Below are 18,525 nucleotides of genomic sequence, written 5' to 3'. Positions count from 1 at the left end.
TACGTAATGTGCATATTAAATATGTTTTAAAACCCTTTGAGTTTATTTATTTGTAAATATGTATGTATATATATATATATATATATATATTTACTTTAATGCGCTTTTAATTTAAATATTCTCAATTTTATATGTATCATTTCTTCCTTTTTTTTGTTTATAATGTATAATTACACAACTTTTGTTTATAATTAAATAAATCGTTAAAACAAAATCAGCATAAATTCACAAAAAAAAAAATTTTTACAAAATGAAATTTTCTTCTGTACAAAAAATAGAAGAAAAAACTAAAGAGCAAACGAAAAAGTAAAGTACCATTTTTATTACAATAGACACATGTATACTTAATACATTTTTTATGAGTTTGGTTAAAATTTATAGAATTAATTTTTAATTTTAAAACTGTTTTTATATTTTTTTATGTTAAACATAATAAACAATAGCACTATTTTAAAAATTTCCCATCTTTCTTTTTTAAATAGCATTATATTTTTTCAAAACATTTCACGATGGCGCGGAAAATAAAAATGGGCATAAAATATTTTTGTCTTATATATTATTAATATATAATAATTTTTAAAAACATTGTAAATGCGCGAAAATAAAAATAAAATGATTATAACATAGAATATGCGTATTTTCCCCAAATAAGATTTTTGTTAAAAATAACCCTAATTGTATATATAAGAAAATAAATTAATACATTACAATGTAATATTATTTTATATTTTTTATACATATTTTTTAAATGTGATTAAATATAGAGAAATGTAATTAAAATGAGCACAAACAACAATTATATTAAGAAAAATGTTTTCCTGTCTACCATTTTTTGCCATTCAGATAATTTAAAAGTAAACAAAAGAACATGAGTATGCATTTTTTTAAGAGTTCAAATAATAAATTCAAAAATAAAATAAATTATTATAGAAAAATGTAAAGACCATTATATGCAATATAATTTATGCATCCATAAAAAATTCACGTAAATAGTACACTTATTAACCATCTACCTTTTTCACAAGTTTTACATTCTTATCACCTTTTAACATCAACTAATTCCAATATGTAACATTCAAATTGTAGAACTTAATAAGAGACAACATCAAGGAATCACCACGAAAGGGACATCAAGAAAATAATTATTTGTCTGCAGATAATTTCTCATACAATGAAGATGGTCAAAAAGGTATACAACCAACATGATAAATGAATAAGTGTATATATATATAATTAATATGAAGAGTAAAATATGATAAGGACAAAACAATCAATGAAATAGGCATAAAGGAGAATATTTATTTACACATCCCAATATAATAATTGAGGCATCTTTTTACACTTTTGTTTTTTTTCTCAAATAATTTTATATAGACATATTTAAAGACGAAGAAATTTATAGCAGAGACTTTTCTTCAAAAGAAAAAAGGTGCAAATTATTTGTTACTTACAAAAATAAAAGAGAAAATGAACCAAGATTTATAACAATAGAAAAAATAAAAAATAAATATAAAAGTATTAATATTCAAGATGTATTGAATGAGAAAAAAAAGTTACTCGATTCTGAAGAAATCAATTTAAAATGGGAAGATATAATAAACTACAATGATAGTTCTTTTGATATTTTTACTATTGAAGAGATAATAAAGGAGCTTAAAGAAGAAAGCTATATAAATGAGTTAGAAAGAAACAAAGAAGCTGAAAAACATAAATTAAAAGATGTAAGCTCTGAAGGCACAAAGGGGAAAGACCAATATATTGTTCCATTTAAAGCAAAAGGGGTTGTCTCAAAAAATAGTCTTGTTTTTGAAAGTACATTTGATGATATATACATATATAATTATAATTATGATTCTAAATTATTTAAAGTAAAAAAAAAATTATCAAGTGAATTTTTTGAAATTGATAGAATCCAATTTTTTTTTACTAGCGAAAATCCAATTTTATATGCAGAAAAGTTATTTAATGCTATTAAGAATAAATCAAATAGCTTAAAAAGAAGAAGACATTATTTAAAAATTGATAATACATTTCTAAACCTTAATTGTATTATGAATGAAGCTGAAGATATTATAAAAAATGATATAAATATGAAAAACTCTAAAAACATTGACATTGTGACAAAGGAGCTAAACACTTTTTGCAGTGTATGGTTAGGTAGAAGCATATCAAATAACAATTTCAATAATTATTATAGAAAAATAGAAAGAAACAAAAAGGAAATTAAATATTATAATTATGATTTTGAAAATAAAAAAAATATTATTAAACAATGTGTATTATTCGAAAATGAAAAAGTTATTAAAACTTTTTTAGGAATATCAAATAAATGCTCACTGATAAAAATATCTATATTTCATACAGATATACAAAATTCCTTTGAATTAAATGAATTTTTTCAGTTGCAAAATACATCTGTTTTAAAGGTTTGGAAAAAAATGAAATAAAGTGTGAATGTATGTAGACACGTGCAATTTGAAGTTATACTAATGATTCGTTCCTTATATTAAATTTGCATATACGTTCATGTGCACAACTGGGTCCATATTATTTATACGTCCATTATTATTTCAATTAGACATTATATACATGATTCACCTTTTTTTATAGTCATTCGAAACGGTAAACAACATATGGATGAACGACATAAAATTTACAATTGAAGAAAACTTAAAAAATTGTACAAAAGGAAATTATAGCTTAAAGGATATATCTATCGAAACGTTTAAATATACCAAAATAAGAATTTTTTTTAATATTTTAAAACTTATGATCGAGAAAAAAATAAATGAAATGCTAATTAGTAATATAGAAAGTTTTGTACAAAATTTTGTACAAAATATTAAAAGTTGTAGAAAGAAGAAAAATTATACGCCTATATTTGTAATTAATATAACAAAAAAATTTGATTATACACGATTTATATTAGATAATAACCCAATATATTTTTATGAAAAAATTGAAGATTTAATTATTTCAATGTTGATTAAATATCAGCAAATAGAAAAAATAGAAAAGTTAGTGATACCACAAATATTTAAAAATGACAAATTTATTTTTTATAAGTCTATGAAGGAAAATGATGTTTTTATAAATGACAAATTAAATGAGTTAAAGAAAATTTTTGAAGAATCTAAATTAATGGTAAATAATTATCTATCAAAAATTAATAAACATTCAGATATTTTAAATTTTAATGTTAATGAAGCTATTAAAAATATAGACATAAATACAAGTGTTGAACATATACAAAACATAATTTATAAAAATTTAGAAAAAATACAAAAAATAAATGATACAATAGAAGATAATATAAATTTAGGTGTATTTTTGGTAAAATCAAAAGATATCAAGCTTTTTATTATTAATGAAATTAATAATTATATTAAAGCCTTAACTAGTATCATTGTTCAGAGGTATGCTTACACAACTTTTTGTTTTGTCTGAAAATATACCATACTATTATTTTATATATTAACATATATATAATAAAAAATTTAGCAAAAATACACACATACACGCTAGTATTCACGCTTGTCGCAATATTCATAGTTGCAATATTCTTAAAACATATGTTTATATTTATTCATATTGAATTTCGAATAAAATTAAAGCTTTTTCCTTTTTTCCTCTTTCTTTTTTCTAGATATAAGGAAAAATACACTTCTAATTTAATGTTTTATAATTCAATAATTGTACGCCTAAAAAAAAAAACAAATAACATACAAGAAGTATATGAAAAAGAAGAATATATAAAAGGAATGAAAAAAAGTCGCGATTTTGTATCTAATGATATAAAAGAAATTAACGTGCTGTTTAACTATTTAAATAAGTTAAATTATAAATTTTCAAATGAAGATTATTTATCTTATTGGAAAATTATAAATAGACCTAGTAAAATAGAAAAAATTGTAAAAGAAGTTAATGAACATATTGTTAAACAAAAAAATGTTCTATTAGAAGAACTCATAAATGAAGAATCAAAATTCCAGAGTAATATTGTAGATATGAAAGAAAATATTCAATCTATTAAAAGTTTTAACGATGAAAATAATTATTTAAATATAAACAAATTTATTTTAACTGTCCAAAATCAACTAACTGTTTTAATAAAAGAATCAAAAGAAATTAATCTTCGAGAAAAACTTTTTAACATTGAAATATCTGATTTTACGATACTATTAAAAATCCAAAACGTAAGGAAATTAATGCATACATTGTTCACAATAATTTAACATATATTATTATATGAAAATTTTGTAAATACCATATTTATTTTTTACCCTTTTTCTTTCTCATATTTCTAAGGAATTAAATCTATATCAAACATTTTGGTTAATATGCAAAAGCATAAAAACTATGGATGAAAGATTTGACAAAAAAATAAATTCTTTAAATTACAAAAAAATAGAAGAAGACTTTAATTTTATTTTAAAAAATATGAATACAATTAATAAGCATGCTAATGAGTATTATAAGAATAAAAATAGTTTGATCAAAAAAATGAATAAAAAATTGACATTCTTTAATTCATATGTATCTTTGCTTATTTCTTTGAGAAAGCCAAGTATAAAGGAAAGACATATAAAGCAGGTGAAATATAAAACGTCAGAAATTTGCATCTTATCATGTTTCTGTGAATATACTTTTATAAATGACCCTTTTCCTGCTATTGTTACTAATAATACGTTTGTCCATACATTCTATTAATTTTTTTATTCGCAGATTGCACAAATAATTGACGAAAAAAACATAGTCGACTTCAACAATATGACATTCAACGAACTACTGAAGTTAAACATAAATAGTAAGATAACAAGTATTATTAGTATATGTGAAAAAGCAAATAAAGAAAATGCAATTGAAAAGGTAAGAAAAAAAAACATGGGAAATGTATTTAAACATTAAAAAATTATATTTGTTTTCTTCATTTTAATAAACTAATCGTCTACTTATATCACCCTTCACATAGACATGTACATATATATTTTGGTATTTTTTTTCCTTCCTTTTTTATAGTTTTTGGTAAAAATAAAAAACAACTTTAACAAGATAGAATTTCAAATGAAACAAGAAGAAAATAACAAGATATTTATCATATCGAACATAAATGAAATACTAACAAAAATTGAAGAAAATCTCGTATTAAATCAAAACTTATTAATAATAAACATTTATGAAATATATCACATAGATATAATTAATAATCAAAATATGATGATAAATGCTAATACCGTTATAAATATTTTAAAGAAAAGCCAAAACTTGTTTTTATATTTAAGCAGAATATTTGTATTAACTGACATATCAAAGCAACTGACAAATGAGTCAAAAAAGTATGCACACTACAAAGTTTTATTAATATCTCAAAATTATATATGTATTGATGTATATAAAACAGTTCAAATATTAGAAGTATTATATGTATACAAGATGGTAGAGTATAAAATATAGCGAAAAAGACATTCATGCTGTTAATACTTTAAACAGTAATGACGATAAAATATTATACTAAAACTTCGAAACAAATTTTCTCTTTTTTTTATTCTCAGATATAAGCTGATATATAACAATTTTCAAAACATATACAAATTAATCGAGGAAGATAAAAAACTTGAAACATTTTGCTTGAGAAAGGATACAAAAGAAAAACTCACAGAGTTATATAACAATTTAAATTTTTTATTAAAAAGTATAAATGAATATCTCGATTTGAAAAGAGAAATATTTAACAGATTTTATTTCCTAAGTACTGATGATTTAATAAATTTAATATCATCAAATATAAATGATCAAATAAATACTTATTTGTTTAAAATATTTAGCAGTGTATATAAACTTGTAGTAGTAAATGGGAGCATTGTTGGTTTTCAGTCTCAAAGAGGCGAAGAATTATTATTATGTAATGAAATACCAATTGAAAAAAAAGAAATAACAGAGATTTTAGTCGAAGTAGAAAAAGAAATGTTTTTTAGTGTTAAAAAACAAATATATGATAATATTTTAGAATATAAAAACTTAATAAATATAAAAGAAGAGGATTTTCTAAAAAGTAATGATGCAACGAATTACAGAAAATGTCTATCCAACGAATCAACTGCGTCAACTATTAGTTCATTTTCTTCACATAATAGTTTAATATATGATAATAGTTGTAATATAAGAAAAATGAAGGAATACAACAAAAATAATGTTATAAGTAAAAATAATATTAATAATGTAAGAATGATGGACACGGTGCAAAATGAAATAGATTTTAAGGATACTGATTTAGATATAGAATCATATGAAAACTTTAATAAAAAAATAAAATTTTCACTAAATAAAAATAGCCAATTTGTGTTGATAATAAAGAATTTGTTTTGGTCTAATTTAGTAGAACTATTTTTAAAATATAATAATTTAAATAAATATAAAAATATTTTAAATGAGGAGTTATATGAATATATACATATAATAAATAAAGTAGATAAAAAAAAAAGCGTATTATTACACACTTTAATCATATCTTTAGTCCATAATAGGGATATAGTTGAAAAATTAATTAAAAAAAGAGTAAATGATGTTAATAATTTTAATTGGCTAATACAATTAAAATATTTCTATTATAACAAAAATTTATATATAAAATATTTAAATGAATCGCATATATATGGTTATGAATATATACATAATGATAATAAGATAATTTTAACAAATTTAATAAATAAATATTTTATTTCTATATTACATTCATATAGTTCAAAATTAGGTATATGTTCAGTTGGGTTAGCAGGTACTGGTAAAACAGAGACAACTAAATATTTTTCTAAATTTATCGGAAAATTCAATTTTGTCTATAATTGTAGTAGTAATATAAATTTTGATTTTTTAAAAAATTTATTTTTTGGAATTGCAACCAATGGAATATTTTTCTGTTTCGATGAATTTAATAGAATATCTATAGAAGCATTAAGTGTATTGGCTCAGCAATTGAGTAACTTATTCAATGCGAAATCGAAGAAGTTCCTTATGAATAATATCGAGGATCAAAAAAATAAAATAAAAAAAAAACAAGTGAATATGTTATCCGTTAAATCGGGTAAAAATCTCGAAAATAATGATAATGAAGAGGAAAATGAAAATAACATTGCGGATAAGACAATGAGAAATATAAATAATATTAACAAATTGAATAAAACAGATGAGCATAATTTGATATCTTCAAAAAAAAATATACTTTTTTTCGAAGGAAAATATATAAAAGTTAACGAAGAATTTAACATATTTATTATAATAAACCCTTTTTATAAAGGACGAAGTGTGTTACCAAATAATATTAAAGCACTTTTTAGGTTCTTTAATTTTATAAAACCCGATTTTTTTACTATAGTGGAAGTTATGTTATATTCAAAAGGGTATAAATACAGTAAAATATTATCAAAAAAAATTATTTTATTATTTGAATTATGTGAACACAATTTAAGTCGCCAAAAACATTATAAGTATGATTTAAGGACAGTAAAAAAAATAACATATGTTATGGGGAAAATAATAAAAGGCAAAGGCAATAATAATACTAATAAAAATATTTTTTATGAATATAAATATTTATTTATTGCTATTATTGAATGTATTATGCCATCTATAGTAAAAAATGATATATATTTGTTTCTTAATATATTAAAAAATATTTTTTATGAATTATATACATATAACCAGTCTTTGAATCATTCTGAAAAGACAGAAAATATGGTAGATCTGAGATATATTATATCAAATAGTAGAAATAATGATAACATTATATTAATGTATTTAAAAGATTTTTATTGTAACATGAATGATGAAAAAGAACTATTTAATTCTAATATAAAAGGGGTTAGAGGATTACAGGAAATTGAAGAGATGGAATCATTGGCAAAAGAGGATTCAGAAGATGCTAATGCAAATAGAATAGAAAATAATGGGTCCTATGAAATATATAATTCAAACGAAAAAAATGATTCTATGAATAAATTTAATCGTGATAATGCGCTTAACGCAAACAAAGAAGGGTTGCCAAATGGCCAATGTGATGCATTTGTGTATAAAGATGAAACTAGTAATATCAATAATGGGAATAATAAGGATAAGGAAAATAATAAATATACAAGAAAAAATATAAACACTAATAAATTGTTAAATTGCAATATAAGGGAATCAATAAAAGGAATAAATAGTAAACATAATAAATCATTTTTATCCAAAAAAGAAATGGTTGAAGATTATTTAAAAAAAATGTTAAAAAAAAAAATGTTAGAATTAAATTATGTTGGTACTGATAGATATGTAGGTAAATTAATTCAATTATATAATATGATAAAATTTCATACAGGTGTGTTATTTTTGTCTTATCCATTATCTAAAACAACGTCTTATAAAATTTTAAATAAAACAATAAATACAATTAATGATAGAGAAATAATAAAAAGAAAAATGAATGATTATGTTATCAATGCAAATGTTATAAGAGAAAAATATTTATTAGGTTTTTATGAAGAAGTATCTAATAAGTGGGTCCATGGTATATTAACTAAAAAAATATTAGAAATAAATTCTACATATAATAGTGATGATTATTTGAATATAATATATTTTGATTGTTATTTACATTCATTATGGATAGAAAATTTAAATTCTGTTTTAGATGAATCCAAAATTTTATGTTTATCTAAATGTGATATTATACCAATACATAATCATACGCGTTTCATAATGGAAACGTCGGATTTAAAAGATGTTACTATGGCAACAATCAGCCGGTGTGGCTTAATAATATTAAATAATTGTGATTTAAGTATTGCTTCCTACATATGCTCATATATAAATACATTACCGAATAATTTTGATCCTATACATAAACATATTTTATTAAATTTATTTATGTGTCTTTTTCACAAATCTTTATTATTTATTTGTATTAATAACTTATTTGTTTATGCATTCAATGAATATTATTATTGTATATCATTTATTAAATGTATTGATAGTTTATTTTCATATTGCTCTTTTGAAATTAATGATTCTGATAAAAAAGAGAGCTTTCAAAAATATATTACATCTATATTTATTTATGCTTTAATATGGAGTGTTGGTTCAAATACATATAAAAGAGGAAGAAAGATTTTTAACAATTTTTTATGTAAAAATATTTTAAAATATAATTTAAAACTAAGTTTTGAGAAATTAGATGGAAGAATAATAAATATCAGAGATATACATAAGACAAGCATGAAAAAAGGAAAAAATAAAAATTCTTTATCTTCTTTTGGATCTTCGTCTTTTTCATATAATGACAAATTATTAGGTGATATAGATATAAAGTCAGATTATTCCTTAAACAAAGAAAACACAAAAGACGGTGCCTTAGTAGCAGAGGATAATAAATATAGTGAGATCGTCGATGGAAAAACAAAAGTTAATCACAACACCTCCAAAGGAATGAATCTCACTATGAATATTGTTAATACAAAGGATAATAATCCTATAAGTAATAATGTTATTCATAGTATAAAAAAGGAGAGTGAACATATAAATAACGATTTGAGACCAAATATAATAGGTGATCAGATAAATGACACTTTGGATGGGGAACTTGATAAAAAAAAATACACAAAAGACACAGATTTAATTAATGATGTAAACATTATTGAGAATGATTATGACACAGATTCAGATATTGATATTGATATATATAACGAAAATAATAAAAATATTGATAATTATTACGAGAACATAAATAGCATATATGATTATTATTTAAAGGTTTATAAAAAATGTAAAAATTTATATAAAAATTATGATATAAATATAGATAATGAAATTAATAATACGGTGCTTCAAAAGTCATATGGAAATTATAGTTCAGATTCTAATTCTAGTAATGATGGTCGATATTTAAAAAGGAAAAAAAGTAGAAACATTAAAAAATTAGAAAACAAGTATGATCCAGAAAACGTAGACGATATTATATACAATGTTAATTATTATAATGACATTTATAATTTGACTCAAACTCACCAAATATCAAAAGATGCAGAAGTAATAGAAACTACAAACGAGACTATACCAATTGAAACAACATATCAAAATAATGATAATAATAATAATAATGCCACTTCAGTGAAAGTAAGCGAAGATGAGCAAATAATGATGCAAAAAAACAGGTTTTTAGAAGATAGATGCAGCTTATCTTCTAGAAAAGACCAAGAAAATGATATAAATCATGAAAATAAAAAAATGTATAACAAAAAGAGTTATAATACTAGAAAAGAGCTAAAACTAGACATAAATCTATTCGACTTTTATTTTAATTATCAGAAAAATGTTTTAAGTCATTTAACTAATAAGGAAAATAAATTTACATGTATAGATGAATATATAAATAATAATGATATGATGGTAAAACAAAAAAAGCAAATTTCTATGTTGTATAATATAGATGTTTTTATAAAAAATAAAAAAAATATTATAATATCAGGATGCAGCAATATAGGAAAATCGCTAACTGTTGATTGTTATTTAAATAGGATTATAGGAAACGATAAATTTTTCACAGTTGATTTTTATTTTTCAAATAGTACTACAAGTAAACATGTTCGAAATTATATTGAATCAAAGTTAATTAAGATACGAAATAATTTTTATGGAACACCAAATAATAAAATATGTACTTTTTATATAGATGATATAAATATTGAAACAGAAGTCGGATCTTTTAAAAGAAGCCATTATTTATCATCGCATGAGTTTTTAAGAATGCTATTTAATTATAACTTTTTTATAGATGAGCATTTGTGTTTAAAATATGTTGATGATTTAACTTGTTTAGCAACTATGAACAATTCACATGCTAATAATAAAACTAGCAGATTATATAACAATTTTAATATTATTTATTATAATAGTTATAATTATAAAGAAATTTATAATATTTTTTATACTTATTTGAATTATTTATTTAATGTATATGATATAAATATAAAAAGTCTAGTAAAAAATATAGTAAACATGCAAACAGATATTTATAAATCTCTCAAAGGAATGAAATATAACAACAATTTTGATTGTTACTCTGGTAGAAAAGAAGAAATATTTTTAAATTTCTTTGATATTAATAATATTAAAAAAGTATTTAAATATATTTTCTATTTATCAAAAAACATAAATACTAGAAAAGAACAAATATTACTTTATTTTATAAACGAAAATAAATCCTTATATGTAGAAAGCTTTAAATCAAAAAGTAATAAAAAAAAATGTGCAGAAATAATTAAAAACAAATTTAAAGAATATTTTCCCAATGAATTTGATAAAATATATAATCACTATAATAATATAACATTTTGCAACTTTTTAAATTTATATCAAAATGTATATGAACAAGTATACGATATAAACGATTTATATAGCTGTGTAAATTCTTATATTTCTGAATATAATAATAAAGAAAAGATTAATTTAATTTTATTTGATAATATATTAATATATATATGTAAAATTACAAAAACATTTATGATTGAAAATTCGCATATTTTGTCTATTGGTATAAATGACACTATTAAAAAAAGCGTAAATAAAATATGTGCATTCATAATTAACAAAACACTAGTTATATCTGAACTAAATAAAAATAGTAAAAAAAAGGTTTTCAAAGAAGAAATAAAAAGGTGCTTATTTGACTGTGGTATATATGAAAAACAGTATGTCTATTATATAAATGATGAAAATAATAATTTTGATTTTATTTTAGAAAATTTAAATAATATTTATAATTATAATGATAGCTATCTATTATATAATGAAGAAAGCTTAAAAAAAATTTATAATGAATGTAAAAGTAAATGTGAAGAAGAGCATCTAGTTAGAAACATAACAAATATTTATAATATATATAAAAAAACTATTAGAAAGAAATTTCATGTGAGTTTAAATATATCGTTGAACACAGTCGACTATATACTGAAATATCCATATATTTTAAAAAATTCACATATCATATATTTTGAAGAAGACAATAAACAAGGTTTACACATAATTGCAAAGAATTTCTTCAAAAATACTCTAGAATGCGACACAAAAAAAATACTAAATGAACATTCCTCTCTCGAACCCATAATAAAAACTACAAAAGAACAAAGGATAGATGTAAATGTGACATCAGAAGAAACGATAAACGAGAAAAACGAAAGCAAATCCATAATAAACTACAATACAATAGTGGATTCGACACTTGAACCAGGACAAGTAAACACAGTAAAGCCCGTAGGAGAAACAAATAAATTAAAAGAAGAATGGGACCCCAATATTCTCAACGACACAAATAATTCTAATAAAGATAAAAATGGAAATATAAAACTTTACAATAACGTAATAGGTGATGATAGTAAAAGTATTGAAAAAGGCAAAAAAGTTGACGATGGAAGAAATCCTTGCACAATTTTTAATGGAAATAATATCGAAATGAAGGAGAAAACTGCATTATTACAAGAATCAGAAATGGAAATTATAAGCAATGAAGGAGAATCTAAGTGGATAGACAATATTGTGGAAAATAAAATATTTCTTAGAATCCATAAAGAAATAGTATTATTATCAAAGAAATATAAAAAAGAAAAACAAATACACGTTTGTATAAATTATAACAAATATATTCATTTATTACACTACTTTGACTATTTTTATAATTTAAAAAAAATCGAATTTGACAAAAACATTGATTTATATAGTAAAGCATTAAACAAATTACGAAAATGTGAACACGACATAAAAATTATGAAAAACTATTTATTAAATATGCAGCCTGTCTTAAACAATACAAATATAGAAATGAAAAAAAAAGCAAACGAAATTGAAAGAGATAAAAAAGACGCATATATAAAACAAGCTGAAATTAAAAAGAAAGAAAATGAAATGAAAACCAAAATAAAAAGTATTACAAATTTAAAAAATGAAGTAAATGCAGAGATATCTAAAAGTTTTGCATTGTTAAGTGATTCATTAAATAATTTAAATAAATTAAAAGTTGATCATTTAAGAGAATTAAAAGCTTTTATAAATCCACCAGCAATTGTTATAATGGTAATACAATGCATATTAACATTTTTAAAAGAAGATGAAAAATATTTACAAGGAAAATTAATTCGACCAAAAACACTAAATTATTGGGTCCTAGCTCAAAAATCAATATTCAGAGATTCAAAAGCGTTTCTAGAAAATTTAAAAAAATATGATAAAAATTTAATTGAAGAAGAAATGATAATAAAGATTGAACCACTAATCAAAAATAAAAACTTCAATCCAAAATTTGTAAGAAAAGCTTCAAAAGCTTGTGAAACTATGTGTCAATGGATTTTGGCAATTTATAATTATTTCATAATAAATAAAGAATTGAAACCAAAAAAAGAAAAAGTTATTATGCTAGAAAATGAAATAAACAAAGAACTAGAATACTTAGAAATATGTAGAAACGATTTAAACATAGTAAATGACAATTTAAAAAGAATTGAGACAGAAAGGGAAGAAATAACTATTAAACAAAACGAATTATTTGAAAAAATAGAAAATATAAAAGAAAAAATTAAAAGATCTAAAATTATTTTAACTTGCTTATTAGAACAAGAGATTAAATGGATTAAAAAAAAAGAATATTTAAAAAAAAAACGAGATTTACTTATTGGAGATTCTATAATTATAGCATCACTTATGAATTATATATCCTACTTTTCCTATGAATATAGAATTATTATTAAATTAAAAATTTTTAAAATATTAACACAGTTTAATATTAAACATACAAAAAATATATCTATTTATAATTTTTTAGAATCGAAAATAAATTTAGAAAGATGGATAGCATATGGTTTAACAAAAAGTAAAGTTTATTTTGAAAACATTGTAATAATGAATAATAGTATAAAGTATAATTTATTAATAGATCCACATTTTATTGTTACAAATTTTCTTAAAAATTTATATGATAAAAAAAAAGATGTAGAAATACTAAGAAATAATAGTTCTAATTTTATTGACAAAGTAGAAAGATGCATGCGATTGGGTAATATAGTTTTGTTTACACATTACGACGACAGTGCAAGTATATTATTTTCTTCTTTGCTTAATTATAAAATAAATAAAAGTTTGATTAATTTACAAAATCTTAGAAATAAAAAAAATGATAAACAAACAGAAGACAATTACCTTAATTGTGAAAATCAAATTAGTAGCTTGTCTACGTCATTGAATAATTCTGTTGTTATTGAAAAAAAAGATGAAGAAAATTGTAGTACTGATAGTAAAATAACAATACAAAAGGATAACGAAAAATCTAACAATATGAAAAATAATTGTGTCAATTTTAACAACAAAATAATCACAATTAACAATTCATTTAATATTTATTTTATCGTATATGGAAATCCACACTTTGATGACAATACACAGAATTGTTTAAACGTAGTAAATTTTAATATTAATTTAAAAATATTAGAAGAATATTTCTTAGAAACTTTAATAGAAAAATTGTCAAAAAATTCTAATGAAAAAAGAACTATGCTTATTCATCATATCCATGATTTAAATAATCAAATTATAAATAAAGAAAATGAAATTTTATATATTTTAAATTACAAAGAAGATATATTAAGTGACGATGATATTGTTAAAACGTTTGAAAATGCAAATAATTTATTTCATGAAAATAAAAAAAAAATTAAAGAATTTAAAATTAATAAAAAAGAAATTATGAAAATTAGAAAAAATTATATTAGTATGTCAGAACATATATCTATCATTTATCATTCTATGAATAAATTAATTGCTTTTAATCCTTTCTATAATTCTTCGATTTTATCATTTGTCAATCTATTAAATATTAGCATAGATAAATCAGAGGAAAATAAATTATTAGATAAAAGAAAAAAAGACATACTCAATATTTTTACAAAAAAAATTCACTATGAAATTTCACGAACTCTTTCCGAAAAACATCAATATATTTTCTTTTTTTATCTTGTTTGTATGATAAATATATATAAAAGGGAAATTGAATACGATGATTATTATTTTCTTATATATGATGACTATCCAAAATTTTCCAATGTAAAAAATGAGGTGGTCAAAATGGTTCAGAATAAACACAACCACAAGGAAAGGAGAGAAAGTGCCATAGCAGAGGGATTGACCAAGAATGTCTTGATTAATGATGGAAAAGTTGGTGATGGTGCAAAATTTGGAGATTCATATAATCGTTTTCCTAATCTTGATGCTAATATTGATATCAAAATAAAAAATGATGGAAAATTCAGTTTAGAAAATGAAAAAGCTACGAGCTCCGACGAAGATATGCAAGTAACAAGCGATGATGAAGATAATAATATAAACCAAGATAATATATCTTTGCACACTCTCGAGGAAAGCAGTGATAAGGAAAGTGTTTGTAGTGAGAAACAATATAAATTCATGGGTATCCCGACACAAAAATCTAATGGACAATATAATAATACACATATCCAATACATGATGCTACAACAAAATAAGAAGGAGAACGATGATTTTATGAATTCTTTTGAAGATAATGTAATTATAGAAACGTTTGAGGAAAGTAAGAATGATGAGGTGATTCAAGCAGATAATGATTCAAAATACGTTTTCGAGTTTGAAACAAAAAACTTGTCTTGGTTAAATATGAAAGAATATATCAGTGTAAAAAAATTGATAAAGAAAGAAAAATATTATATATTTTTTAAAAAGGTATTGAATGAATATGAATATATATTTAGAAATATAAAAACAGATCATACAATATTGCAACATAAAGATATAAAAAATTTATTGGGTGACTTTGAAAAATTAATAATCTATAAAATATTTCATTTTGATATATTAAAATTGAATATGAATAATTATGTAGATCAACATTTAAATATATCATCACAAAATTATGCAAAAGACTTATATAAATGTTATGAACATTCATCAAAAAATAAATTAATTCTAATTCTTTCTGAACACCGTTTAAATACAGCAAATGATATTATGACATTAAGTGAAAAAATTACAGGGAAAAATAATTTAATAATATACAATAAACATGATAAAAATTATTTGCTCAAAATATTAAACGATGCTATTAAAGATGGGTTATGGGTATTAATTGAAAATGCTCATTTAAATATTCATCTTATTTTAGAAATTGAAAAATATATAGAAATTTGCAATATACAATATTCTAATCCAGAATTTAGAATATGGATAAGTACAAGTTCTGTTGCATCATTTCCTCATTATTTATTAAAACTATGTGTAAAAATTACATTCGAAAATCCATATAATTTAAAGTCTTCTCTTATCAATGTTTATTCCAGCATTGACGAAGATGAAATGGATGATGGGGAAATTCAACTGGGAGAGTTAGATGAAGGGGAAGAAGATTTAGATTGTAGTGGCTATAATGATTATGTAGATGATGATACGAAACTTGAAAGTGTTGAAGAAATGAGTGAAATATTGAGCATGAATAGTAAGGATCATAATGATGATTGTGATAAATTTGCATGTGGAAAAAAATTGAAGAAAACAAAAAGGAATGAAAGCGAGAAAATATTAATAAATAAACTAAATTTTATTTTATGTTTTTTTCATTCTTTAATACAAGAAAGGAATAAATTTAAAAACAAAGGGTTCAATAACATATACGAATTTACAGATATCGAATTAAAATTGTCTAAAAAAAATATATGTAAATTTTTTAATAATAAAAATATTGATATAAATTTATTAAGATATTTAATTGGTAATATTATATATGGTGGTATAATAATAGATCGTAATGATCAAAAATGTTTTAATATTATATTAAAAAAATATATTAATGATAAAGTTATATATTCAAATAGTGAATATAAATTTAATAATTCTTATTATTGCCCACACAGCTCAAATAAAAATATATTTTTACGATACATAAAATCATTACCTTTTATTACAGACTTTTCAATATTTAATTTACACCCATCACTTAATGTATTATATTTAAAAAATTATAATTTAAAAATTTTAAAAAATTTAGAGCGCTTGGAATGTGATGTATTAAAAGATAAGATGGGCGTTCATATATTATATATTATAGACGTATTAAAAAGCATTCTACCACCTTTTATAGATTCTAATATGCTAAAAGATATATTTTTAAACAACTTAAATTGTTCTATTGTAACATTTTTGAAAATTGAAGCTGATAAATATAATAACTTATTGAGAATTATTTATAACGATTTAACTAACATAATAAATTTTATAAAAGGAAAAGGAAAATTTGAAAAAATATATAATACCTACAATTCTATAATGAATTTGTCTATTCCCAAAAAATGGATAACTAATTCGTTCTATTCAAAACTCCAAATATTTCATTTTGCTAAATTAATTAAGTTAAAATTTTCTTACATCGTCAAGTATATAAGCAATTTGTCCAACAAAGTTTTTAATTTGGCTTCCTTCATTTCTCCGAAGGTAAAATTATTAAAATGATTCATACTGAGCCAATCATTGTATATGTGTTACGTGATGATTTATTTTCAATTTGTAATAGCTCATTAGAAAAAATGCGCCAACAAATTTTCTAATTCAGTTGCTCTTTTTATGGCTATATATATATATATATATATATATATATATATAAGTTTGTTCGACCAAGTTTATACATATAATTGTTCATTCTATTATTATTATTTATATATCGACACATTTCCATATGGACACATTGCATATATATGTTTACCACATTTTTTACAGAGCTTAATTTTAGCTATTCGAGAAAAGTTTAGTAAAGAAATGAAAGTCGATGCAAATAATATAAAATTAAAGTACGAAGTATCATCATATTTTAATGAAGAAGATATAAAAGAAGATAGTTATTTTGTTGGGGGGATATTTATTGAAGGGGCTATTTTTGATGTTGCAAATTTAATAATAAAAGAATCAACAAATAAAGAATTATATTGCCCTATTCCTTATATTAAAATCGACTTTATCACTAAAAATGTACCTACTCCCAATAATAAAAATAATAAATTTAATTTTCAATTTTTCAAATGCCCAATATATAAGCATATACACAAAACAGGTGCGTTTATACACGGTATATTCCATCACATAATAGGATCTTTGTGTCTGATCATCCCTAGTTCTTTGCACATACTTACACTATATACTATGATTCGTATATCTATAAATATAACAACTTAAATAAATGCTTACATCGTTATAATACCATTATTTCTATATTTCTTAGATAATAGCTTGAACGATAATGAACCGATATTTTACTTAAAACTCAATTCAAAAGAGAAAAAAGAAAAATGGATAGAGAGAAATGTATCAGGTGTCCTAATACTAAAGTAGGAACATACCTAAGAATTATTTACATATATAAAATTTTATACAAAATCTATAGTTAAATATATTGGATGTGCACGCCGATTTTTTGTTTATGGACCTTTTTTTTAA

At 21.6% G+C, this 18,525-nt stretch overlaps 1 protein-coding gene across 1 annotated transcript; it reads left to right on the top strand.

The window, feature by feature from the left end:
- Window positions 1–779: 779 nt before the first annotated feature.
- PBANKA_0615700 (dynein heavy chain, putative) lies at window positions 780–18,420 on the top strand (the record flags this gene model as incomplete). The annotated part of the gene is made up of 11 exons (XM_034563796.1): window positions 780–854; window positions 1,087–1,189; window positions 1,375–2,426; window positions 2,611–3,416; window positions 3,647–4,196; window positions 4,309–4,593; window positions 4,726–4,869; window positions 5,020–5,336; window positions 5,553–17,529; window positions 17,812–18,142; window positions 18,311–18,420. The coding sequence occupies 11 exons, from the start codon at window positions 780–782 to the stop codon at window positions 18,418–18,420; spliced, it is 15,750 nt and encodes a 5,249-aa protein (XP_034420657.1).
- Window positions 18,421–18,525: the final 105 nt, after the last annotated feature.

Source organism: Plasmodium berghei, assembly GCF_900002375.2.
Source record: "Plasmodium berghei ANKA genome assembly, chromosome: 6".
Lineage (NCBI taxonomy): Eukaryota > Apicomplexa > Aconoidasida > Haemosporida > Plasmodiidae > Plasmodium > Plasmodium berghei.
The sequence above is the reverse complement of the archived record's forward strand: the minus strand, read 5'-3'. Positions and strand labels throughout refer to the sequence as shown.